The 25,278-nt window shown below is 44.9% G+C and overlaps 2 protein-coding genes across 2 annotated transcripts; both read left to right on the top strand.

Annotated features, from left to right (window-relative positions):
* Positions 1-320: 320 nt before the first annotated feature.
* On the top strand, positions 321-13,626 carry LOC109877074 (pleckstrin homology domain-containing family A member 8). Its single transcript, XM_031818557.1, has 14 exons — positions 321-552; positions 816-932; positions 1,469-1,624; positions 3,114-3,226; positions 3,437-3,595; positions 4,550-4,581; positions 5,291-5,427; positions 6,441-6,783; positions 8,276-8,361; positions 9,223-9,281; positions 10,046-10,247; positions 10,384-10,445; positions 12,022-12,210; positions 12,244-13,626. The coding sequence occupies exons 1-14, from the start codon at positions 513-515 to the stop codon at positions 12,250-12,252; spliced, it is 1,704 nt and encodes a 567-aa protein (XP_031674417.1). The 5' UTR covers positions 321-512; the 3' UTR covers positions 12,253-13,626.
* Positions 13,627-14,580: 954 nt separating this feature from the next.
* On the top strand, positions 14,581-23,008 carry LOC116366460 (acetylcholinesterase collagenic tail peptide-like). The gene is made up of 5 exons (XM_031818556.1): positions 14,581-14,866; positions 17,333-17,451; positions 18,519-18,635; positions 21,083-21,127; positions 21,307-23,008. The coding sequence occupies exons 1-5, from the start codon at positions 14,770-14,772 to the stop codon at positions 21,382-21,384; spliced, it is 456 nt and encodes a 151-aa protein (XP_031674416.1). The 5' UTR covers positions 14,581-14,769; the 3' UTR covers positions 21,385-23,008.
* Positions 23,009-25,278: the final 2,270 nt, after the last annotated feature.

The raw sequence follows: 25,278 nt of genomic DNA, 5'->3' as shown, positions 1-25,278 counted from the left end.
AAGTAACATTTCAGTGGTTTCTGGTTGGATAGATAGATTAATCACACCAGAGTACACAACTAGGCCTGACTAACAGGTGTGCAACAAACTTGCATGGAGTCTAGCCCAATTGATAGCTACGTGGCAGTCAAACTGAGAGAGGTACTTGCAAAATGTTTCCCTTATTCACTTGTGAGACCACCTTTTTTTGCGATTGGAGAGAATTTTTGGAAGCCGCACCCAATTTCTAAATAGTTTCTGTTCATTGGAGGACATACATAGTTCCTCCCACATTGTTACGTCCACAGGGCCTAAAACCCAAATCCTTTGACGTCACAGAACTGGGCGGGATCTCACGCGATCACATGGAACCCCATTCATGTATGATTTACGTACTTTTCTGTCGTATCCAAATGAAACGGGTCCTTTATTTCCGAAAATCTTACTTGGGAATGAAATTGAGTCTCCAGGATCAGCTGTGGCCGGCGTCTTGTTCTAATAAACAAGTAATGAACCTCAGAAACAGATGAAGAATGGAGGGAATCCTATTCAAGTGGACAAATTACATAAGTGGTAAGAAGAAACTAAGCAGCTAACTGAGCTTCTGAATAGGTCAGCTTTGAATCAGATTGTTAGCTACCTAGCTAACAACTAGCTGGACAGGTAATCAGCCAGAAAAACAACATGATCTAACCTTAGCTAGCTAGTTAGCTAATTGTCATTGGATGGCACTGAGTCATATGTCTTGCTCTGTTAGCTAGATAGCTAGCAACTACAGGTTACAATGAATAGTAAATGTAAATAGTGGTCATAGTTATCAACATCCTTTTTTCCAGGTTGGCAGCCTCGCTGGTTTGTACTGGAAGGAGGGACTTTGTCCTACTATGACTCGCAAGAGGATTCCTGGAAAGGATGCAAGGGAAGCATCAAAATCTCAGTGTGTGAAATACAAGGTTGGTACTTGGTAGCTATTATTGGCTTGGTAAAGACACAGTGGCCTGTATTATGACAACATGCTAACTGTTGCGGTCCTTTGAACTAGATAGGCTACACCCTACTGAAGAGTCAATCTGAAGCTTAGTCTATATTGTTTTTGTCCCCAAAAACCCACTTCCTGTGTGCCTATATACATGTGACCCATGACCCAACATATAGTGCACTCTAGTGTACAAATTAAGTGGAATATACAAAGGCAGACAAACTATAGACAACATAACAACCACATATGATTGCCAAAATGTCTCTTACCCCAGTGGGTCCCAACCTGGGGTACTTGGCCTATCCACAGGAGTACTTGAGAAGACTCATGAGCCCATAGGCCTACTGGTAAATGGCACATGAGGGGGTACTCCAGGCAGAGCTAAATTCAGTTGGTGGTACAGTAACCAAAAAAGGTTGGGAACCACTGTCCTACACCCTTGAGTCTGCTGTTAACTGGGGTTTACCCACTTTCTGTCTTTCTCTCTCTTCCACCATCTCTCCCTACTAGTCCACTCCTCTGACTTCACACGGGTTGAACTGACCATCCCTGGAGAACAGTACTTCTACCTCCGAGCCATCAACGCAGCGGAGAGGCAGAAATGGCTGGTCGCATTGGGATCTGCAAAGGCCTGCCTCACAGACAACCGAACCAAGAGAGAGAAAGGTAAGGTGTTAGCTTTGGGTTACTCCAAACAAGTCTGACAACACAATAGCTTGACTGAAACACGATTTAATGTTGCTGTGTGGGTGTTTGGCTTGGTTTTACTTGTTGTAGCCTGGTGCCTGCCATGGACATGTAGGTCTACATGGGTGACCTGTTAAAAGCAACTGACTTCATGAAATGAATGTGTTTATATTCCTCAACTGGTGGCCCGAGGGAGGGACAAATAAAATCACCCAAGTTTTCTGAGCCAAAAAAAACCCCAAAACAATGTGTTTATTTGTTGGACGTGAGACGGTAAAATCTGTTCCCAAGTATTCCTGCATAAGAGACGTGATCGTATAATGGAAGCAAGGTTTGAAATGATTATGTTTTTGTCAAATATATTTTGGGGATTCTTGCGGTCAATTTTCAGTCTACAAATTATTTTTAATTATGTTCCGGCCCAGCTCAATAAAACAATTGTCCCGCTGCTGACTAGTTGATGATCTACAGCAAGTACGTGAGAACCTCCGCATCCCAAATGGCATCTATTCCCGTATAGTGCACTACTTGCCGATTGACCATGGTTAAAAGTAGTGCACTAAATAGGGAATAGGGTGTCATCTGGGACGTAACCAGTAAAATGAATTTCCAGGTGAACTAAAGCGAAGAGCAGTCTCAGTTAAAGCCAATCCTGTTTATTACAAGTTATAACAGGGAGATGCCTCCAGCACAGCAGCAGAGAAAATGTCTACCCGGCCTTCTCTGAGACTAAATCATAATCAGCAGACAGCTGCTCTGTAAACACCAGCCCAGAAGGCTTGTATGAAGTTAGAACAAAAGGCAGTGACTGTCAGCTTCTACAGGATCACAGTGTTTCAGACAACACAATAATAATCAGTGTGTTTAGTCCTTGTACCTCCAGTCTGGCGTCAATCACTATCAACAGATATGAGTTTAATCCGTAACATACAGCATCCAGTCTAGTGACCATCAACCCGAAAGTCACCAACTGGACATTGTGTATTATAGAGAGCCACCAACAGAACACTGGACATTGTGTATTATAGAGAGCCACCAACAGAACACTGGACATTGTGTATTATAGAGAGCCACCAACAGAACACTGGACATTGTGTATTATAGAGAGCCACCAACAGAACACTGGACATTGTGTATTATAGAGAGCCACCAACAGAACACTGGACATTGTGTATTATAGAGAGCCACCAACAGAACACTGGACATTGTGTATTATAGAGAGCCACCAACAGAACACTGGACATTGTGTATTATAGAGAGCCACCAACAGAACACTGGACATTGTGTATTATAGAGCGCCACCAACAGAACACTGGACATTGTGTATTATAGAGAGCCACCGACAGAACACTGGACATTGTGTATTATAGAGAGGGAAATGTATGCAGAGAATATGATCTTTATTCATCTTAAATATTCACATAACACAACCAAGGATATTTTCATCGCGTCTCTCTCTCTCCCTCAGAGCACCAGGAGAACACAGAGGCTCTTAAGACCAAGATGTCAGAGTTGAGGCTGTACTGTGACCTTCTGCTCCAGCAAGTTAACCAGATCAAGGACAGTGAGGAGACTGAGGAGGTAAGACAGAGTGCGGGGTGAGTTTTCAATGGCCTATTTACTCTCTGTGCAACCAGAAAACCTTTTCTCACTGAGTTCAGTATGTATGCTCTGTTTGAATCGCCAGTGGATTATGTTGCTATGCAAATGGACAGTCACTTTTACAGCACAAACAAGGGATAAGCAATCTGCTTAGGAGTTGATGGTTGTGTATATGTGTGTCTGTTTCAGGCTGGGGAGAACCCTGGCACCATGGTGAAATCTACATGCACCACCTTCATCAAGACGTTGGAGGAGTGCATGCTGATCGCCAACCGCACCTTCAGCTCAGACCAGGCCACAAAGACCCCACCCGGGTCACCTCCCGTGGCAACCATCAAACCCCAGAAGGTACCTGCTTACACATAGAGATGCCAAAGGTTTTTTATAACTAAACCAAGATAGACCACAGCCCATCGTTTCAAATGAGAACAAATTAGTCATATTGGGCAGAACAAGCAAGGAGGTGGGCAGAGCCAAGCATGAACTAGCGAGATCCTATTGGCGCGTTCTAGCATTTCTTTGCATATTTGCGCCTACCCTGAAGTGAGCATGTGCAACAACTCAATTTGAATTTGCACTCAACAATTGTAAAACTTTGGGAAACGGTAAAGTCTACAAAACTTTGTCCACTCTGTTTGTAACATATTTTAGTTTTGGTAACAGAACTGTATTGCGATCAAATGTTTAATTGATGAGAAAATCAGCAGAATGTCGGCCAAAATCCATCTGGTTCCATCTTCACCCACTGCCGGCCACTGGGCTTCCTCTCACCACCATATTTGGTAGTGGCTTCCTCTCACCACCATATTTGGTAGTGCGTTTTGGAAACGTGTTTTATAAGTCTGAGAGAAGTGGAAAAAGTTTATTTAGTTGTTAGTTGTCACAAAATCTAAAGGCTCAACCTAGATTGGAGTCAATATCTTAAGTCGTTTTTATATTTTATATTTTATTTTACCCCCTTTTCTCCCCAATTTCGTGGTATCCAATGTTAGTAGTTACTATCTTGTCTCATCGCTACAACTCCCGTACGGGCTCAGGAGAGACGAAGGTCGAAAGCCGTGCGTCCTCCGAAACACAACCCAACCAAGTCGCACTGCTTCTTAACACAGCGCGCATCCAACCCGGAAGCCAGCCGCACCAATGTGTCGGAGGAAACATTAGGACTTAGGACTACCTTTTGATTTGACGGCCTCAGTTTGATGCAAGACGACCGTGATTCTACACATGAGCTTAGCCAGCCAACGTTTTCTCTTCATACTGCTCAGTCTTTGGCTAATGTGCAATTTTGTTGTTGTTCCACAGGTCAAACCTGTCAATCAATCAAATCAGGAAAAGTAGGTGGCTCTCTTTTCAGAAGTTTGGTTTGAAGCTAACTTTTTCCTCGCGGTCTCAACCTTTACACCAGCACTCCCTTATCTCCATCTTCCATGAATTGCTACATGTCCACTAACTGCATGAAACTACAGCATTAGATATGTATCCATGATAACTCTGTGGCCGGGATGTGGGGGGTTATTGTCTTGTTCTCTGGGATGTGGGGGGTTATTGTCTTGTTCTCTGGGATGTGGGGGGTTATTGTCTTGTTCTCCGGGATGTGGGGGGTTATTATCTTGTTCTCCGGGATGTGGGGGGTTATTGTCTTGTTCTCTGGGATGTGGGGAGTTATTATCTTGTTCTCCGGGATGTGGGGGGTTATTTTACATTTTTATTTTACCTTTATTTAACCAGGCAAGTCAGTTAAGAACAAATTCTTATTTTCAATAACGGCCTAGGAACAGTGGGTTAACTGCCTGTTCAGGGGCAGAACGACAGATTTGTACCTTGTCGGCTCGGGGGTTTGAACTTGCAACCTTCCGGTTACTAGTCCAACGCTCTAACCACTAGGTTACCCTGCCGTCCCGGGGTTGTCTTGTTCTCTGGGATGTGGGGGGTTATTGTCTTGTTCTCCGGGATGTAGGGGGTTATTGTCTTGTTCTCTGGGATGTGGGGGGTTATTGTCTTGTTCTTTGGGATGTGGGGGGGCTTAATTGTCTTTTTCTCCAGACACAGGGAGTGTAAAGAAATCTCAGGAGGATCTGTAACACATGACAACCAGAGCCTTGACTCTGGAGCAGAGGGACCAGACCAACGAGACGGACCAGACACGCTCCCTGAGAGAACCACCCAAACACCCCCAACAGGTCTCTCATTTAAATACACTTGCCCTTTCAAATGTACATGTATACACACACACACCCTGTATATGAACCAGAATCACCTCCAAAGCATGAGACCTTTTACTGCTCACCATGCAGGAGTCCTGTAGAAAGAGGACCAGCTGAAGTTGTCAATGTCTTCTAGAGTTCTGTAGAAAGAGGACCAGCTGAAGTTGGCAATGTCTTCTAGAGTTCTGTAGAAAGAGGACCAGCTGAAGTTGGCAATGTCTTCTAGAGTTCTGTAGAAAGAGGACCAGCTGAAGTTGGCAATGTCTTCTAGAGTTCTGTAGAAAGAGGACCAGCTGAAGTTGGCAATGTCTTCTAGAGTTCTGTAGAAAGAGGACCAGCTGAAGTTGGCAATGTATTCTAGAGTTCTGTAGAAAGAGGACCAGCTGAAGTTGGCAATGTCTTCTAGAGTTCTGTAGAAAGAGGACCAGCTGAAGTTGGCAATGTCTTCTAGAGTTCTGTAGAAAGAGGACCAGCTGAAGTTGGCAATGTCTTCTAGAGTTCTGTAGAAAGAGGACCAGCTGAAGTTGGCAATGTCTTCTAGAGTTCTGTAGAAAGAGGACCAGCTGAAGTTAGCAATGTATTCTAGAGTTCTGTAGAAAGAGGACCAGCTGAAGTTGGCAATGTCTTCTAGAGTTCTGTAGAAAGAGGACCAGCTGAAGTTAGCAATGTATTCTAGAGTTCTGTAGAAAGAGGACCAGCTGAAGTTGGCAATGATTTATTATATTTATCTTAACAGTGATTAAAATAACGGACCCCAATGTACGAAGCTAGATGTATCACTGGCACTTGATAAATGTGGAACTCAGAAAGTGCTTCTTTCACAATATGGCACACCTAGATACTTTTACGGTAGTGGTTTAGAGTTCTCCTTGAAATGACATTGACAATTTCTGCTTGAATGGGTTTCACATGCTAGTTGCTATGGCTCATACATGCCAACTGGAACAGAACATTTGTGAACATGTTGTGTGTCTCTCTGTACCATAAAGAAAATAGCCCAGTCGGCGGGGACCCCCAGGTCCCAGAGGAGTCTGCAGTGGAAGAGGAGGCCACTACCCAAACCACCCACACAAACCCTGACCCAGAACACACCGACCAACCAGCACAGCAGGAAGAGGAAGAGGAGGAGGAGGAGGAGGAGGAATTCAAAGAGGTGGAGCAGGAAATGAGCAACGCCCAAGAAGAAGAGAAACAGGAAGTGACCCAGAACCAACAGGAAGCTGTCACTGACCAAGAGGAAGCCAAGCTGGAGGAGGAGCAGCCTGCCCAGCCACAGGGAGAAGAAGAGGAGACAGAGCAGGTGGACACATTCTTCAGTACGATGAGTCACAGGTATGGGGACACACTGCAGGAGGGACACATACTGTAGACCTTACGGTGTAGGGTGAAGTTGACCCTAGAATGCTGATCTGTGGTCAGTTTTGCATTAAAGGGATAGTTTGGGATTTTGGCAATGTAGCGTTAGCTCAAAGACTGGAAGTCTTGGGTATCTGCTAGCATGCTAGCTGATGCAGAAGACATTTTCTTTGCGCTAAGCTAGTTAGCATTGGCTCACGAAACTACCTCCATCTTCCTTCATATTGAACGCATAGACATTGTATTAAGGTAAAATATTTAGCTAAATATCTTGAAATAGGAGAAATGGCTTGTATTAAGCATGTTTTTGGTTAGAATATGCACAATTAGCCTGGTACGGGGAAAAAAAGAAGGACAAGTCTACATAAGATATTTAGGCTTGTCTAGATTTCACTTGTTGCATTGTGGGAGGGGAAGCTGATGATAGATCTGTAACTCGGGGAAAACTTCACCCCAGAGTGTAGGTGTTTTACTACTGCGGTCAATGCTAATATTTCACAAGCAGTAACTAGACAGAACAAGGGCCAACTCATACACTAATCCATGAATTCATTATTCTAGGTACTGTAATGATGTTACACAATGAGGTATTTATTATTGAGATTGATGTATTTAGTGTGTTCAGATTATGCTGCAAATTGTGCTACTCTGATATATACTGTTTAGGCCCAATGCTAATGCTTTGGGTATGAAAGGGCAAAGGTCATTTTTCCATGCCTGTGCGAAAAGAAAAAGGGAGAACTAGCCTGGTCCCAGATCTTTGTGCTCTTGCCAACTCTGTTGCTGTTAATGACTGACTAGGTTAAAACAAAGCAAGTTTGTTGTTGACTTTTTAAACCCATTTGAACATATAACAAGTTTTACACTGGTGTGTTCTCGGTTGATCACATGACTATTACAGAGATGCCCTCATCTGATTTTGGGGTTGTTTTTTTTTTGGTAATCCTTTCACTCTTTCTTTTCTTTTTGATGACATTTGAAAGCCCCTTTTTAACAGTGTTATTCAGCATTAAGATAAGATTTTAACGATCATAACCGTGAATTGAATGATCATAACTGTGATATGAATGATCATAACCGTGATGTTCACTTGTGATATTACAGTATTCCAATGACAGGGAGAGACAATGTAAGCGGTGTTAACGTGTTTAAGTGCAGTAAACATCCAACACAGAACTAGTGAAAATGAAATCCTTAGAACAACGCCGTAGAGGTTGGGGAACATAGCTGATATGCTTTTGATACACCTGTATAATAAATAGTTCTAATGTATCTAAGTTCGAGACAAGAACTCAAAACAAGTATGAAATCACCCAATGGCCTGACAGCACGGTCTTGTGTGGAGGCTCTTTGGCTTTGGTTGTATCTGTTTCTTTTCTGTTTTGGTTTGATTGAATGAAATAAAGGTTGTCGATACTGGACCTCACTAATATCTCCCCTTGTTTGAATCTCTCTGACTTCTCTTTAGATTTAGTGATATAAGACTGGACGGTGACAGTGGTATTCCTACACAAGCCTTTCTGGACTCATGCTATGCAATAGTGCCTGTATTAGGTAGGACGGTCACTTCACTCCTCTGTCTGTCTCTTCCTCCCATCTTTTTTTTTTTCAATCATACCATCTTTTGTGAAACATGTTGTAAATAATCTTTTCCACCTGGTGGTGGTGCATGCTCTGTCCATGTTCCCTTCCTTCAGTCTCCTCTCACACGTCCATACTGTTCTCCTCTGTCTGTCTCTTCCTCCATCTTTTGTGAAACATGCTGTAAATAATCTTTTCCACCTGGTGGTGGTGCATGCTCTGTCCATGTTCCCTTCCTTCAGTCTCCTCTCACACGTCCATACTGTTGTCCTCTGTCTGTCTCTTCCTCCATCTTTTGTGAAACATGCTGTAAATAATCTTTTCCACCTGGTGGTGGTGCATGCTCTGTCCATGTTCCCTTCAGTCTACTCTCACATGTTCATACTGTTCTCCTCGTCTGCATCTAATTGATCATCCTATTGGATGTGTTCTCTGGTTGACTGGAGGCATTTCTTTCTCTTACTTACTAATCAAGTGGATGGGTTTCCTGGGAGGGAGGGTGTGTGTATGTGAGTCTGGAGTGTGTAATCCATCTTGAAGTCATACAACAGCCCTCTGTCCATTGTTCGTGTGATCCGACCGTAATGCATGTCACTGTGATAAACTATAGAGAGCTACGGGTATGTATTGTATGTTACACACATGGCTCTGGATCCTCCAGGCTTACGATCTCTTCCATGTTATACTTAGAATTTACTCTTCTAGTGAAGTCTACATCAATTTGTAATGGTTACTGCGGAATGGGGGGGGGGGGGGGGAACCGCCCCACAAGGACAAACAATAGTGTAACAAAAATATCCAGCATTGAAGTGACATTGGACTCTCTCTCCTCAGACAAACTAGGATCCACAGTATTTGGTCCAGTAAAAATGGATTTTACAGGCAACATCAAGGTAAGAGGAAAGGCTGTCTTGAGTTTAGAACAATGTTACATTTTTACATTACAGGAAATTAAAGTTAGATTAAGTTTACTAAAGCCTACCTTTTTAAAAAGCTGCTCAAATCAGCATGACATTCTGGGAGCAGATGTTGTATAAGCCTGTCTGGTATCAACAGTTCTCTAAATGACCACAAGAGGGACTCTCCTCCCTCCACGCAGTTACAATGGGACCAAATGGACTTTTACACCCACGGGTTCTGTCCCAAATGGCACCCTATTCCCTATATACGGTAGCGCAGTACAGAAGTAGTGCACTACAGAGGGAATAGGGTCCTTAACCTGCCCTGTGAACTCTTCAGTTGGGCAGAATACACACTAAACAAATACTGTTCTAACAATTTCTGTGCTGGAAGGTGAAAGTGATATATTGTCATTAGGCAGTGCTGTGTGTATAAAGCACTGGAACATTTCACTAGCAGAGCTTTAACAGAGTTATTTTACTCTACCGCCACCAATAAATAACAAGCTATGGTTTCCAGTGTTGGCATGGAACAATTAAACCTGCTAAGTGGCAACACGACACGACCAACCAGATTTAGAAACCTATAAGAACTGATGGGGCTGCGTAACAAACGGCGCCCTATTCCCTATGTAGTGCACTACTTTTGACCAGGGCCCACATCTTGTGTACTATAAAGGGAATAGGGTGCCATTTGGTCATCAGACATTGTCTTTATGACGACAAGTTATTCTGTCTCTCTGTGTGGCTGTCTGTAGAAGATCCACCAGAAGCTGTCGTCGGACCCGGGCAGCTTCCCCACACTGCAGACCATAGTGCTCCACGAGGTGCAGACCGGCGTGGCCCGCGTCCGCAACTCAGCCACCGAGGCCCTGCTGTGGCTCAAACGAGGACTCAAGTTCCTCAAGGAGTTCCTGTCCCTGGTCAACTCTGGGGAAAGGGATATCCCCGGAGCGCTGGGTGAGTTAGCATCGCAACACTGTGGTACACACACGGTTAATAGTTAGGTGATAGTCCTCTTTTGGTTTGATGTCATATAGTGTATTACGTAATGTCCTCTGTATTCCTAACACACTCCCCTCCCTCGTCCACTCAGGTAATGCTTATGGACGGAGTCTGCGGCAGTATCATGGATGGGTTGTGCGAGGTGTATTTGCTGTGAGTAATACTTGATAATCAGTCTTCAAGCTCTCATGCCCACTTTGGCGGGCGGGCATGTGTCTGTGCGTGCACTAAGGCTATTATAGTCAACTGAAACAAACTAATCAAGGAACAAAAACTATTTAGTAAACGGAAATAAAATAATTAACAAACCTGTTTGAAAAACTATACTGAAACTGTTATCTTTGACTCCAAAACAAACTAAAATAAAAACTAAAATGAAGGGGTTTTTTGGGAGGCAAAATGGGGTTTAAGGATTTTTTTTCTAATGGGGTTTTCAAGCTTCTGAATCTTGCGGATCACATTGAGATTGACTTTATAATTTAAAGGGAGACTCCGCAAGACGAGGAGCAGCACTGCAGATATTGGGCGCGTTTGAGTGGTAATTCTAAAACAACCAGCTGTCAAGGACTGGAGTCGGGGGGAGGTGCATTTACGACAGCTGAAAGTCAGACACTAATGTTCTCTAACAGCAAGGCTCAGATCAACATGGCAGCGGTGCCATTCTTTATAAAACCCCTATATCACACACACTGAAATAATATTATACTGAACAAAAATATAAATGCAACATGTTAAGTTTCCAGACATTTTTCACAGGCACGAAAGCTTATTTCTCTGAAATTTTGTGCCCAAATTTGTTTACATCCCTGATTAGTGAGAATTTCTCCCTTGCCAAGACAATCCATCCACCTGACAGATGTGGCATATCAAGAAGCTGATTAAACAGGATGATCATTACACAAGGGCACCTTGTGCTGGGGACAATAAAAGGCCACTAAAATGTGCAGTTTTGTCAAACACAATGCCACAGATGTCTAAAGTTGAGGTAGTGTGCAATTGGCATACTGACTGCAGGAATGTCCACCAGAGCTTTTGCCAGATAATTGAATCTTAAATTCTCTACCATAAGCCCCCTCCAACATAATTTGAGAGAATTTGGCCATACGTCCAACCGGCCTCAATCGCAGACCACGTATAACCACACCAGCCCAGGACGTCCACAGCGTGGACACAGCGTTGTATGAGATCTTCAGTCTATTCTTGTTCTGAGAAATGAACGCTATTTCATGCGAGAAATTGCCGAGAAACTGATGAGTTAAGAAGAAAGTTATTTGTTTCTGGCCATTTTGAGACTAATCGAACCCACAAATGTTGATCCTCAACTAGTTTAAAGTAGGTCAGTTTTTTTTTTATTGCTTCTTTAAATCAGCACAACAGTTTTCAGCTGTGCTAACATAATTGCAAAAGGGTTTTCTAATGATCAATTAGCCTTTTAAAATTATGAACTTGGATTAGCTAACACAACGTGCCGTTGGAACACAGGAGTGATGGTTGCTGATAATGGGCCTATGTAGATATTCCATTTAACAAATCTGCCGTTTCCAGCTACAATAGTCATTTACAACATAAACAATGTTATTTTAATGGACAAAAAAAGTGCTTTTCTTTCAAAAACAAGGACATTTCTAAGTGACCCCAAACTTTTGAACAGTAGTGTAAGTACAAACCTATAATAACCTTGGTGTGTTGGTGTGTGAGACTTAGTGTCACTTCGTCTCTCCGTTCCCAGCTGGCCCTCCGAGCAGCGCCATCATACAGCAGCTTCGCGGCGGCTCTGGTGTCCAGAGAGGGGGAGGAACTGAAAGACGGATTCAACACAGGCATGCACCGGGACCTGGGGGTCTACCTGCCTGCCATGGAGAAACAACTGGCTATCCTGGATGCCCTGTATGAAGAATACAACCTGGAGTCAGATGAGGTGGTCTGAGAGGAGGAGACGAGATCCCGACTGGTGGTCTGAGAGGAGGAGACGAGATCCCGACTGGTGGTCTGAGAGGAGGAGACGAGATCCCGACTGGTGGTCTGAGAGGAGGAGACGAGATCCCGACTGGTGGTCTGAGAGGAGGAGACGAGATCCCGACTGGTGGTCTGAGAGGAGGAGACGAGATCCCAACTGGTGGTCTGAGAGGAGGAGACGAGATCCCGACTGGTGGTCTGAGAGGAGGAGACGAGATCCCGACTGGTGGTCTGAGAGGAGGAGACGAGATCCCAACTGGTGGCCTGAGAGGGGCACTACCAGAGGAGGAAGAGAGCCCTCAGACTCAGACCATCTGGGATACACTGACGAAGGAGGAGGAGGAAGTGGAGGAGGTAGAAGAGGAGAGCCCGGTCTGAGCCGCCGCAGCAGAGCGGTGGCTCTGGTGTACTTGATGTAGTGTACAGTACTTTAGACTCAGGCTCTTTTCCCTCCTGTGACTTCCATTATGAACAGCTGCACCATTGGTGGCTGAGATTGCACAAATATGGACTTGTACTTTAAATTGAGGCTGATATTGTTATTATTGACAGCATTATTTGACAGCCTACATAGGCTGCATGTAATGAACTGCACACAACACTGAAGAGTATAATGTAGCGGTGTTAGTATTGATCCCTGCTGAACTCCTACACCAATATACTGTACATGGATGACCTGCGTACCACCACCAAGCCACCTCCTCCCTCCCTCCAGAACCAACCTCCTCCCTCCCTCCAGAACCAACCTCCTCCCTCCCTCCAGAACCAACCTCCTCCCTCCCTCCAGAACCAACCTCCTCCCTCCCTCCAGAACCATTCTCATTCTCTCACATTGTCTCATCTACAAATGTATTGTTTACCAAGTGACATGAACTATTATTTTCCTCATTATCGTAATCATTTAAATGTAGTCTTTATGAGTAACTTATGGAATAAACCATGTTCTATATGGATGGAAATGTCGATGTTTTAATGTATAGGGTTCGACTGAGGTGCCAACTGAAGTGGAATATATAGCAAGGCCTTGATTCAAAATGTATTAACAATCATGATGGATAGATTGTTATTGTCTTCTATTAGCTGACTTTCCTCTCTGTGACTGATGTTGTGGGTTAAGAATAATACAACGGTGATCATCATAGAGGCAGTCTAACTTTGGCCTCTTAGTTCTGGACATTAATTCAGTCTTGTTATAGATGCACTGAACCATTTGGACAAAGCAGGAATATCTGACCGATGTGCAATAGGCTGATTCCTGGTTGTGAATAATTTCTAGTGTTTATGCTAATGTTTTTGTATCTCACAATTTCAGAACACATTTTATACGAATGTACATAAGATGGCATTTTTACATATGTATTAAACTTGATGAAATCATGAATGGCTACGTTTTGGTCATTTGGATGGTATTTCTACCTAGGGCATTTCAGTTTCCATTACAACCCTGTGAAATCCCCTCTTCCTAGCCCTTGATTATGACTCCATTACACACAAGTCATTGGATGAAGGCATCTTCTCCATGGGGTTTTCTTAAGAGTCCTGACACTTGAGTTTGTTTAGAGCATGGTTTTGGAAGCATAAGGACCTTTCATATCAGTGAGAAATAATTGTCAAACAAGGTTAAATTGATACCCACAAGGCTATGTTCATTTGGAGAGGAAATGTTCATTTGTGAGTAATTCATTTGTTGGGAGAAATGGTCAAATATAATTCAAAACTTTTACATTAATTTATTTAAATTGATACTGGCGCCTATATTGCTCCCCTGCCAGCCCACGATCCAAGTGCCTCTTTATAAATGCCTGGCCATTAATGTTGCGGCAGAGGCTGATAAATAGATGGTGGTCTAATTTATATAACCTAGAGACCGATGTTGTGGTGAATGCTGTGTGACACAAGTGGAGTCCTATTCATTGCGTAACCATGTGGTGCGCTTTTTAATACCTAAACCTTATTTTTCTGATAATAATCGTATAATCTAACATGTTTTATATATTCTACGGTGACAACCCGCCACAGGTGCATTGCAATTTGCATGGATTCATGACAGAACCGTGTTCATTCTTCCTTGTCTTGTGCAACATGTACAAGATCAGATACCTTGTGAAATTGTGTTCTGTTTATTTGTCTCCAGTTGTGAAGTGACCACACAGTACGTATGGTCTTTGTCTTTCCAATGACATTCCAGCCATGTAGTATATTGTGTCGTCTTGTTTCCCTATGAGAGGAGAGGGGAAAGGATTCAGAAAGGCATCCCTTGCAGTAGTAAGATTGTAATATTGTCACGGAGGGCAGCTGACACGATGCCTCCTGTAAATTTAGCGCTCACTGATGCAGGAGATTTAATGGGCAATGGTTGGCAGGCACCCCCCTCCTAAAGACGCAGGGGTACTGAGAGAGGAGAGAGCGTGGTGTTGAGGGCAGTAGGCAAGAGAGAGTCAGAGAGTGAGAGTGGAGTCGTTTTGCTGTGGCTCCTCAGTAAACCCAAGTTGGAGACAGAGGGCATTGTATTGACAGCAGCATGATCCTTATCACATTTGGACTCTATCTTCCACTATTGTTTTGTTATGTCTTGTCTCAGTCCTCTTTCCTGGACAATATTCTCTCATTCCCAGCAGGTAAGAGAGCCAGCCGTGTGTGTGTGTACATGCGCATACTCATGCATGTGTGTGTGTTTATATGTGTCTGTGTGTGTGTGTTTATATGTGTGTGTATGCGTGCAGGAATATGTCATGCACGGTTTTGACAAGCTGCAGTCCGACCCTGGGTAAACCCCATGTCGTGTCTTATCCTGATTGTCTTTGCACTTTGAAGAAGTGTGTGTTCCTGTGTATTTTCCCTTCATTTATGGGAATATGAAATGCTGTCAGAATGGAAATGTCTCTATAAATAGCGTCTGTGGACAGTTCCTGACAGGGAGGCGTATGGTGCTTCATATGTGTGTTCAGTCAGAGCCAGGAGCAGCCCTCTCCGGTGTGGATGACTCCACGTATCATGTTACAGCTCCCAGTCGGAATATTCTGCTGTTCTTATTGGATTCTAGTTATTACGTGTTAGATTTGTAGAGCTATTTTACTTGTTGTTGTATATCTATGTAGATACCAGTTCTAGCATCTAGTGTTGTCAACAACCTACCAGACTGTACAGTCTTGGCCAAAAGTTTTGAGAATGACACAAATATTCATTTCCACAAAGTTTGCTGCTTCAGTGTCTTTAGATATTTTTGTCAGATGTTACTATGGAATACTGAAGTATAATTACAAGCATTTCATAAGTGTCAATGGCTTCTATTGACAATTACATGAAGTTGATGCAAAGAGTCAATATTTGCAGTGTTGACCCTTCTTTTTCAAGACCTCTGCAATCCACCCTGGCATGCTGTCAATTAACTTCTGGGCCACATCCTGACTGATGGCAGCCCATTCTTGCATAATCAATGCTTGGAGTTTGTCAGAATTTGTGGGTTTTTGTTTGTCCACCTGCCTCTTGAGGATTGACCATAAGTTCTCAATGGGATTAAGGTCTGGGGAGTTTCCTGGCCATGGACACAAAATATAGATGTTTTGTTCCCCAATCCACTTAGTTATCACTTTTGCCTTATGGCAAGGTGCTCCATCACCTGGATGGTTAGGATAAGTTTTTCTCTGAGGATGTGTTGTTACCATTCTTTATTCATGGCTGTATTCTTAGGTAAATTTGTGAGTGAGCCCAGTCCCTTGGCTGAGAAGGAACCCCACACATGAATGGTCTCAGGATGCTTTACTGTTGGCATGACACAGGACTGATGGTAGCGCTCACCTTGTCTTCTCCGGACAAGCTTTTTTCCGGATGCCCCAAACAATCAGAGGGGATTCTTCAGAGAAAGAGACTTTACCCCAGTCCTTAGCAGTCCAATCCCTGTACCTTTTGCAGAATATCAGTCTGTCCCTGATGTTTTTCCTGGAGAGAAGTGGCTTCTTTGCTGCCCTTCTTGACACCAGGCCATCCCCCAAAAGTCCACGCCTCACTGTGCAAGCAGATGCACTCACACCTGCCTGCTGCCATTCCTGAGCAAGCTCTGTACTGGTGGTGCCCCGATCCCGCAGCTGAATCAACTTTAGGAGACGGTCCTGGCGCTTGCTGGACTTTCTTGGGCGCCCTGAAGCCTTCTTCACAACAATTGAACCGCTCTCCTTGAAGTTCTTGATGATCCGATAAATGGTTGATTTAGGTGCAATCTTACTGGCAATCATAACCTTGCCTGTGAAGCCCTTTTTGTGCAAAGCAATGATGACGGCACGTGTCTCCTTGCAGGTAACCATGATTGACAGAGGAAGAGCAATGATTCTAAGCACCACCCTCTTGAAGCTTCCAGTCTGTTATTCGAACTCAATCAGCATGACAGTGATCTCCAGCCTTGTCCTCGTCAACACTTACACCTGCGTTAACGAGAGAATCGCTGACATGATGTCAGCTGATCCTTTTGTGGCAGGGCTGAAATGCATTGGAAATGTTTTTTGGGGATTCAGTTCATTTGCATGGCACTTTGATTGCAATTCATCTGATCACTCTTCATAACATTCTGGAGTATATGCAAATTGCCATCATTCTAACTGAGGCAGCAGACTTTGTGAAAATTAATATTTGTGTCATGTCTTTTGGCCACAACTGTACATTTGGAAACATTTACAGATTACTTTCAGTTCAGCTGATGTTTTTTGTGAAGGGGAGGATCTGCTGATTGAGTGGATTTGAACTTGGCAGCTGCAACACCACTTCTTTGCCAATGCCCCTATGCAGGAGCTTTTCCTTCATGGCTTGTTAGTGAAGTGTTGTTTGTTCTCTGCCTCTGCAGGATGCAGTAGCATACAGATTCTATTACACACCTTACCATCCACTCTGATGCTGTTAGAAATAAGTCAACATTGAGTTTTCTTTGAGCCCCGTCAACTAGTTTTGACACGGACTCTATTCATTTAATTTCCCACTGATGTCAACATGACAAACAAATGAAATATGTCTATTACAAGGGCATCCTCTGCAGGGTCGGTGTGTATTTATTTCCCTTGTGACTGACTTACCATACTGTCCACTACTTTCCTCAGCTCTCCAACAACAACCTGCCGTGGACCAGCAGAGGAAATTCAACCCCTGCTGTTTACTGAGTCCACCCCCGCCCCCCCTATTCCCTCCTCCTCCCTCACTGTGGCACCCCGGTGGTCATGTGAGTCCAAAGTCATGTGACTTGCCCGTTTGACAAGTATATGATTGTTGATTTGTCCTTGGGTGCTGTCCAAACCTCACTCCCTGGCTACGTTCCAAATGGCTCCCTATTTAGCGTACTACATTTGATAGGGCTGTGGTCAAAAGTGGTGGACTATAATGTATAGGGAACAGTGTGTCATTTGTGACTTAGCCTCACTCTTGCCCTCCTCCGCCACTGACTAAGAGCAATAGGGATTTCTGATGATAGCGTAGGTGTGTGCAGGAAGCAATGGATTAACTGGTCTCCCAACAGTGCTGACTGCAGATCAGGGTTGATGAGGTGATACGACCATAGAGGGTCCTCTCAGAGATACAACTCTGTCTGTTAGAGGGTCCTCTCAGAGATACAACTCTGTATATCCTGTTAGAGGGTCCTCTCAGAGATACAACTCTGTCTGTTAGAGGGTCCTCTCAGAGATATAACTCTGTCTGTTAGAGGGTCCTCTCAGAGATACAACTCTGTATATCCTGTTAGAGGGTCCTCTCAGAGATACAACTCTGTCTGTTAGAGGGTCCTCTCAGAGATACAACTCTGTCTGTTAGAGGGTCCTCTCAGAGATACAACTCTGTCTATCCTGTTAGAGGGTCCTCTGTCGTTCTGCCCCTGAGCAAGGCAGCTACTGTTCCCTGGGCGCCGATGACGTGGATGTTGATTAAGGCAGCCCCCTGCACCTCTCTAATTCTCTAGTTCAGAGGGGTTGGATTAAATGCAGAAGACACATTTCAGTTGAATGCATTCAGTTGTACAACTGACTAGGTATCCCCTTTCCCCTTCCCAGAGATACAACCCTCAGTCTCGAGCCTGGACTGTAAACTCAAGAGGGGTGATGAGCAGGAGTTGACACTGAATAATTGTGTAGAATCTCAAATTGAAATTGACAGATGACACGACACACAGCTGTCATTTTGATTGGCAGGTAGAGAGCATAAGTAACTGTACTTCAGTATCACAAATGGCTACTGATCATTTTATTATAAAATAAAGCAATGATTGAATGGAAGAGTGTTTTTGTTTGATTGGTTTAGAATGAGGAGACCAGTAAGGGAGGTGATCACAGACCAGATCCAGATACAGGGACAGAGCTGAAAGGGCCCAGCTGTGTCCCAGGCCCCCCTGGCCCCAACGGACCCCCCGGTCTTCAGGTAGGTAAACCTATCTACCCCCAAATGTCTCTGTTAATGTTGTCATCCCACTGGCTTCATCAATTCAATATATATTCAATATATATTTATACAGTTATAATACGGTTATAATGCAGATATTTGGAAGAGTATTTAGTCAGGGTTTATCAGGTGGAGACAATGGTTAGTTGCCTGAGCTTCCTTACTTGTCAGTAATGGTGGTAGACAGGTGTTGGGGGGTTGGCTAAGACCTCTATAGACCTCTATCAGCTCTTTACCATCTGAGACCCATGTGAGATCCTTCTCCTTCCTTCCTCTTGTTCCTCTAGAGCTGGGGACAGGGACAGAGACAGGGACGGAGACAGGGACAGGGACGGGGACGGAGACAGGAACGGGGATTACATGGAGCTCTGCAACACATTAATGCTCCACATTTAGACACGACGCAAATAGACTTTTTCCACTGACTGCCACCACTCTCCGTCCCTCCACACACCATTCTTAGAAACAACCCAAACAGTCTGCATGGAAAGACATATTGAGTGGAGGGAGTCAATTCCTGTATCGCCCACCAGGGTGGGTGGTGTCGCTGTGTGGAGGGTGGCTGGTGGTGTTGTTGCTGTGTGGAGGGTGGGTGGTGGTGTTGTTGCTGTGTGGAGGGTGGGTGGTGGTGTTGTTGCTGTGTGGAGGGTGGGCAATGGTGTTGTTGTTGCTGTGTGGACGGTGGGTGGTGTTACTGTGTGGAGGGTGGGTGGTGGTGTTGTTGCTGTGTGGAGGATGGGTGGTGTTACTGTGTGGAGGGTGGGTGGTGATGTTGTTGCTGTGTGGAGGGTGGGTGGTGTTACTGTGTGGGAGGGTGGGTGGTGGTGGTGTTACTGTGTGGAGGGTGGGTGGTGGTGTTGTTGCTATGTGGAGGTTGGTGGTGTTGTTGCTGTGTGGAGGGTGGGTGGTGTTGCTGTGTGGAGGGTGGGTGGTGGTGGTGTTGCTGTGTGGAGGGTGAGTGGTGTTGTTGTGTGGAGGGTGGGTGGTGGTGTTGTTGCTATGTGAAGGTTGGTGGTGTTGCTGTGTGGAGGGTGGGTGGTGGTGGTGTTGCTGGTGTGGAGGGTGGGTGGTGGTGGTGTTGCTGGTGTGGAGGGTGGGTGGTGGTGGTGTTGCTGTGTGGAGGGTGGGGGGTGTTGTTGCTGTGTGGAGGGTGGGTGGTGGTGTTGCTGTGTGGAGGGTGGGTGGTGGTGTTGTTGCTGTGTGGAGGGTGGGTGGTGGTGTTGTTGCTGTGTGGAGGGTGGGTGGTGGTGTTGCTGTGTGGAGGGTGGGTGGTGTTGCTGTGTGGAGGGTGGGTGGTGGTGGTGTTGCTGTGTGGAGGGTGGGGGGTGTTGTTGCTGTGTGGAGGGTGGGTGGTGGTGTTGCTGTGTGGAGGGTGGGTGGTGGTGTTGTTGCTGTGTGGAGGGTGGGTGGTGGTGTTGTTGCTGTGTGGAGGGTGGGTGGTGGTGTTGCTGTGTGGAGGGTGGGTGGGTGTTGCTGTGTGGAGGGTGGGTGGTGGTGGTGTTGCTGTGTGGAGGGTGGATGGGTGTTGTTGCTGTGTGGAGGGTGGGTGGGTGGTGGTGTTGCTGTGTGGAGTTTGGGTGGGTGGTGGTGTTGCTGTGTGGAGTTTGGGTGGGTGGTGGTGGTGTTGCTGTGTGGAGGGTGGGTGGTGGTGTTGTTGCTGTGTGGAGGGTGGGTGGTGGTGTTGTTGTGTGGAGTTTGGGTGGGTGGTGGTGGTGTTGCTGTGTGGAGGGTGGGTGGTGTTGTTGCTGTGTGGAGGGTGGGTGGTGGTGTTGTTGTGTGGAGGGTGGGTGGTGGTGTGGCTGTGTGGAGGGTGGGTGGTGGTGTGGCTGTGTGGAGGGTGGGTGGTGGTGGTATTACTGTGTGGAGGGTGGGTGGTGGTGGTATTACTGTGTGGAGGGTGGGTGGTGGTGGTGTTGCTGTGTGGAGGGTGGGTGGTGGTGGTGTTGCTGTGTGGAGGGTGGGTGGTGGTGGTGTTGCTGTGTGGAGGGTGGGTGGTGGTGGTGTTGCTGTGTGGAGGGTGGGTGGTGGTGGTGTTGCTGTGTGGAGGGTGGGTGGTGGTGGTGTTGTAATGCAGAAGATCCTATAGTAATTCCAGAGTCCTATAAATGGCCACTTGCCTAGATGGCATTCTGTCAGGGAGAGGAGAGCATGATTGGTAAACTCTTCAGATTTGTTTTTCACATCTGTATTCATACACAATTTAGCCTATACAGTATGGCACCGGAGTTAGCTGACTGCCAATGAAGCTAACAACAAACACATTTGGTGTCCGTATGGATCCTGTACCTACTCATTAAAATGACATTGTGAAGGGAAATAATATTTAGAATATTACTGGGATTGTAAATAATCAGTTGATGGCATAAAGACAGAAAAAGCCCATGTTCTGATTGGTTAGATATCTGATTATTGTTGACCTTCTACAGGGTCCAGCTGGGCTACCAGGTCTGACGGGACCAAAAGGTGAAAAGGTAAGTGTCATTTATAAACAGTGGTTTTTACATGAGATGTTTAGTGAATGATTGAAAACTACCATTATACGAAGTGGAAAGGCCTTGAATAAAATATCAGCAGTTATTATCTCTCTCTGTCTCTTTGTCTCTCTTCTTCGCTCTCTCTCTCCACCTCCATCCAACGATCTTGTTGCCAGGGAGAACTGGGACGACCTGGACAAAAGGTGAGAGCACCCATTGATCATTCTATTAGCTCTGCTAAGTGGATTTGCTGAAAAATAAGATCCAGTCCCTCCTCAGTCTGTCTGGTGGGCTGTAACTCACGTCCCCTCCGCCCGCCTGTCCGCCCGCTGCCTGGTTATGAGCATTATGACATTCAGAGAAAGACAAGCAGCACAACCTGTACACGATGCCAGGACAGCTAGGACACAGAGAGAGAAAGACAAGCAGCACAACCTTGATACGATGCCAGGACAGCTAGGACACAGAGAGAGAAAGACAAGCAGCACAACCTTGATACGATGCCAGGACAGCTAGGACACAGAGAGAGAAAGACAAGCAGCGCAACCTGTACACGATGCCAGGACAGCTAGGACACAGAGAGAGAAAGACAAGCAGCACAACCTGTACACGATGCCAGGACAGCTAGGACACAGAGAGAGAGAGAAAGACAAGCAGCACAACCTTGACACGATGCCAGGACAGCTAGGACACAGAGAGAGAAAGACAAGCAGCACAACCTTTACACGATGCCAGGACAGCTAGGACACAGAGAGAGAGAGAAAGACAAGCAGCACAACCTTGACACGATGCCAGGACAGCTAGGACACAGAGAGAGAAAGACAAGCAGCGCAACCTTTACACGATGCCAGGACAGCTAGGACACAGAGAGAGAAAGACAAGCAGCACAACCTTTACACGATGCCAGGACAGCTAGGACACAGAGAGAGAAAGACAAGCAGCACAACCTTTACACGATGCCAGGACAGCTAGGACACAGAGAGGGAAAGACAAGCAGCACAACCTTTACACGATGCCAGGACAGCTAGGACACAGAGAGAGAAAGACAAGCAGCACAACCTGTACATGATGCCAGAACAGCTAGGACACAGAGAGAGCAAGACAAGCAGCACAACCTTGACACGATGCCAGGACAGCTAGGACACAGAGAGAGAAAGACAAGCAGCACAACCTTTACACGATGCCAGGACAGCTAGGACACAGAGAGAGAGAGAAAGACAAGCAGCACAACCTTGACACGATGCCAGGACAGCTAGGACACAGAGAGAGAAAGACAAGCAGCACAACCTTTACACGATGCCAGGACAGCTAGGACACAGAGAGAGAAAGACAAGCAGCACAACCTTTACACGATGCCAGGACAGCTAGGACACAGAGAGAGAAAGACAAGCAGCACAACCTTTACACGATGCCAGGACAGCTAGGACACAGAGAGAGAAAGACAAGCAGCACAACCTTTACACGATGCCAGGACAGCTAGGACACAGAGAGAGAAAGACAAGCAGCACAACCTTTACACGATGCCAGGACAGCTAGGACACAGAGAGAGCAAGACAAGCAGCACAACCTGTACACGATGCCATGACAGCTGGGACACAGAGAGAGCCGCTGAGATAGAAGATGCATAGAATCATTCTGCTGAGTTGTAGAGGAGAGTGGATGAACCTCCCACCCCGTCCCATGTCTCCTCTAACAGATGGGGAACTTATGGTCACCCTGTTAGCTCCTGAAACCTATCCAGCTTCACTGGGCCCTGTTCAGGAGGGTGCAGCGTTACAGCACCTTCACATAGAGATGTATAGCATAGAAAATAGATGATTGTCGGAGGGACAGGGGAGGAGTGAGACCTGTCAGAAGAGAAGTGTGGTCTTTTGGTGGCTGCAGTTATGTATTAAACAGTTCCGTTGGGAGAGCTTCACAATGCGTCCCAAACGGCACCAGGACCCATGGTCAAAAGTAGTGCGCTATATAGAGAATAGGGTGCCATTTGGAACGTGTCTTCAGTCACTGTCCTGCTCTGTCTGAGCTGCAGGGCTGGCGGTGTACAGCAGCAGCATTGCAGTGCAATTTAGCTTAGTGCTCGAGCCAGACCATAAATCATTTTATTCCCCACAAGCAGAGGGCCGTCCTGTTCTATATATACGGCCTATCATTTAATTAAAGCGGACAGAGTGACAGACCTTGTTAAAGTCCTTCTCTCTCTCCACATGGCGGACCAGGGTAAAAACAGAACACAGGTTGTCATGTCAACATCCCGACCGGCTTATGGAATTCTCTGTAACTATTCAGAACAATCATGTTTGTAACTCCTGCTATATGCTACTTCTATGATATTACACATGTAAATATTATACTGTACACTACACAGCTTACATGGATAGCTGCTGATTCATTTAATAATTATTTTCTTTATTTAAATGATGCTAGGTCAGCTGGTCATTTCTTTGTATATGGCAGTCTTCATGCTCTGTGTTTTCTAGTCAGTTCAGAACTTCTGGTCTGGTTAAAGTAGTGTTCTAACAGTTCTGATATGGCTCAGCTATTCCCACACATACCCTTTGTACCGTACACAGGAGGCTGCTGAGGGGAGGACGGCTCATAATAACGTCCGGAACGCCACAAATGGAATGGCATCAAACACATGGAAACCATGGAAACCATGCGAACCATGTGTTTGATGTATTTGATACCATTCCACAAAGTCTGCTCCAACCATTACTGTGTGATAACTATAAAAAGTCTGCTCCAACCATTACTGTGTGATAACTGTAAAAGTCTGCTCCGACCATTACTGTGTGATAATTGTACAAAGTCTGCTCCAACCATTACTGTGTGATAACTGTAAAAAGTCTGCTCCAACCATTACTGTGTGATAACTGTAAAAAGTCTGCTCCGACCATTACTGTGTGATAACTGTAAAAAGTCTGCTCCAACCATTACTGTGTAATAACTGTAAAAAGTCTGCTCCAACCATTACTGTGTGATAACTGTACAAAGTCTGTTCCAACCATTACTGTGTGATAACTAAAAAGTCTGCTCCAACCATTACTGTGTGATAACTGTAAAAAGTCTGTTCCAACCATTACTGTGTGATAACTGTAAAAAGTCTACTCCAACCATTACTGTGTGATAACTGTAAAAAGTCTGTTCCAACCATTACTGTGTGATAACTGTAAAAAGTCTGTTCCAACCATTACTGTGTGATAACTGTAAAAAGTCTGCTCCAACCATTACTGTGTGATACCTGTAAAAAGTCTGCTCCAACCATTACTGTGTGATACCTGTAAAAAGTCTACTCCAACCATTACTGTGTGATACTGTAAAAAGTCTGCTCCAACCATTACTGTGTGATAACTGTAAAAAGTCTGTTCCAACCATTACTGTGTGATAACTGTAAAAAGTCTGTTCCAACCATTACTGTGTGATAACTGTAAAAAGTCTGCTCCAACCATTACTGTGTGATAACTGTAAAAAGTCTGCTCCAACCATTACTGTGTGATAACTGTACAAAGTCTGTTCCAACCATTACTGTGTGATAACTGTAAAAAGTCTGCTCCAACCATTACTGTGTGATAACTGTAAAAAGTCTGTTCCAACCATTACTGTGTGATAACTGTAAAAAGTCTGTTCCAACCATTACTGTGTGATAACTGTAAAAAGTCTGCTCCAACCATTACTGTGTGATAACTGTAAAAAGTCTGCTCCAACCATTACTGTGTGATAACTGTAAAAAGTCTGTTCCAACCATTACTGTGTGATAACTGTACAAAGTCTGCTAAATCAGGCATTTCCAAAGTGGAGGTACTGCAGGGGGTCTGCGGCATGACTCTTATTTTTTAACAATATAATACATTCATTATGCAATATATTTTGATTAATATTGCTAGCAACAACCGATTAAACACATTTTGCAGAAGGGATCTGTTGAAAAGTGTTTAGACTAGAGGTGCAATACAATGCAATGTATTATTCAAACCACAATTTCTGTTAAACCTTAGATGCACAGCCTGGGACTGGGAGGTTCATCGGTATATAGATATCCACAGTTCTCCATCAATTATACATTTCTTTAGCTAAATTCTATTGTATTCCCCAAAATGTTGTTTTGGAACATAATGGCACTGTAATTTATGCCTAAAACGGCCAAC

Source organism: Oncorhynchus kisutch, unplaced genomic scaffold (genome assembly GCF_002021735.2).
Source record: "Oncorhynchus kisutch isolate 150728-3 unplaced genomic scaffold, Okis_V2 scaffold1486, whole genome shotgun sequence".
Taxonomy (NCBI): domain Eukaryota; kingdom Metazoa; phylum Chordata; class Actinopteri; order Salmoniformes; family Salmonidae; genus Oncorhynchus; species Oncorhynchus kisutch.
Note: the sequence above shows the minus strand (reverse complement) of the source record. Positions and strands in the feature narration are given on the sequence as shown.

Excerpts from the sequence above, each read along its gene's own strand:
- LOC116366460 (XM_031818556.1), top strand. The coding sequence starts at position 14,770 with ATGATCCTTATCACATTTGGACTCTATCTTCCACTATTGTTTTGTTAT. Across the intron at positions 17,452-18,518 it reads TGTGGCACCCCGGTGGTCAT|AATGAGGAGACCAGTAAGGG; the intron begins GTGAGTCCAAAG and ends TGATTGGTTTAG. Across the intron at positions 21,128-21,306 it reads CGGGACCAAAAGGTGAAAAG|GGAGAACTGGGACGACCTGG; the intron begins GTAAGTGTCATT and ends TCTTGTTGCCAG.
- LOC109877074 (XM_031818557.1), top strand. The coding sequence starts at position 513 with ATGGAGGGAATCCTATTCAAGTGGACAAATTACATAAGTG. Across the intron at positions 6,784-8,275 it reads TTCAGTACGATGAGTCACAG|ATTTAGTGATATAAGACTGG; the intron begins GTATGGGGACAC and ends ACTTCTCTTTAG. Across the intron at positions 9,282-10,045 it reads ATTTTACAGGCAACATCAAG|AAGATCCACCAGAAGCTGTC; the intron begins GTAAGAGGAAAG and ends GGCTGTCTGTAG.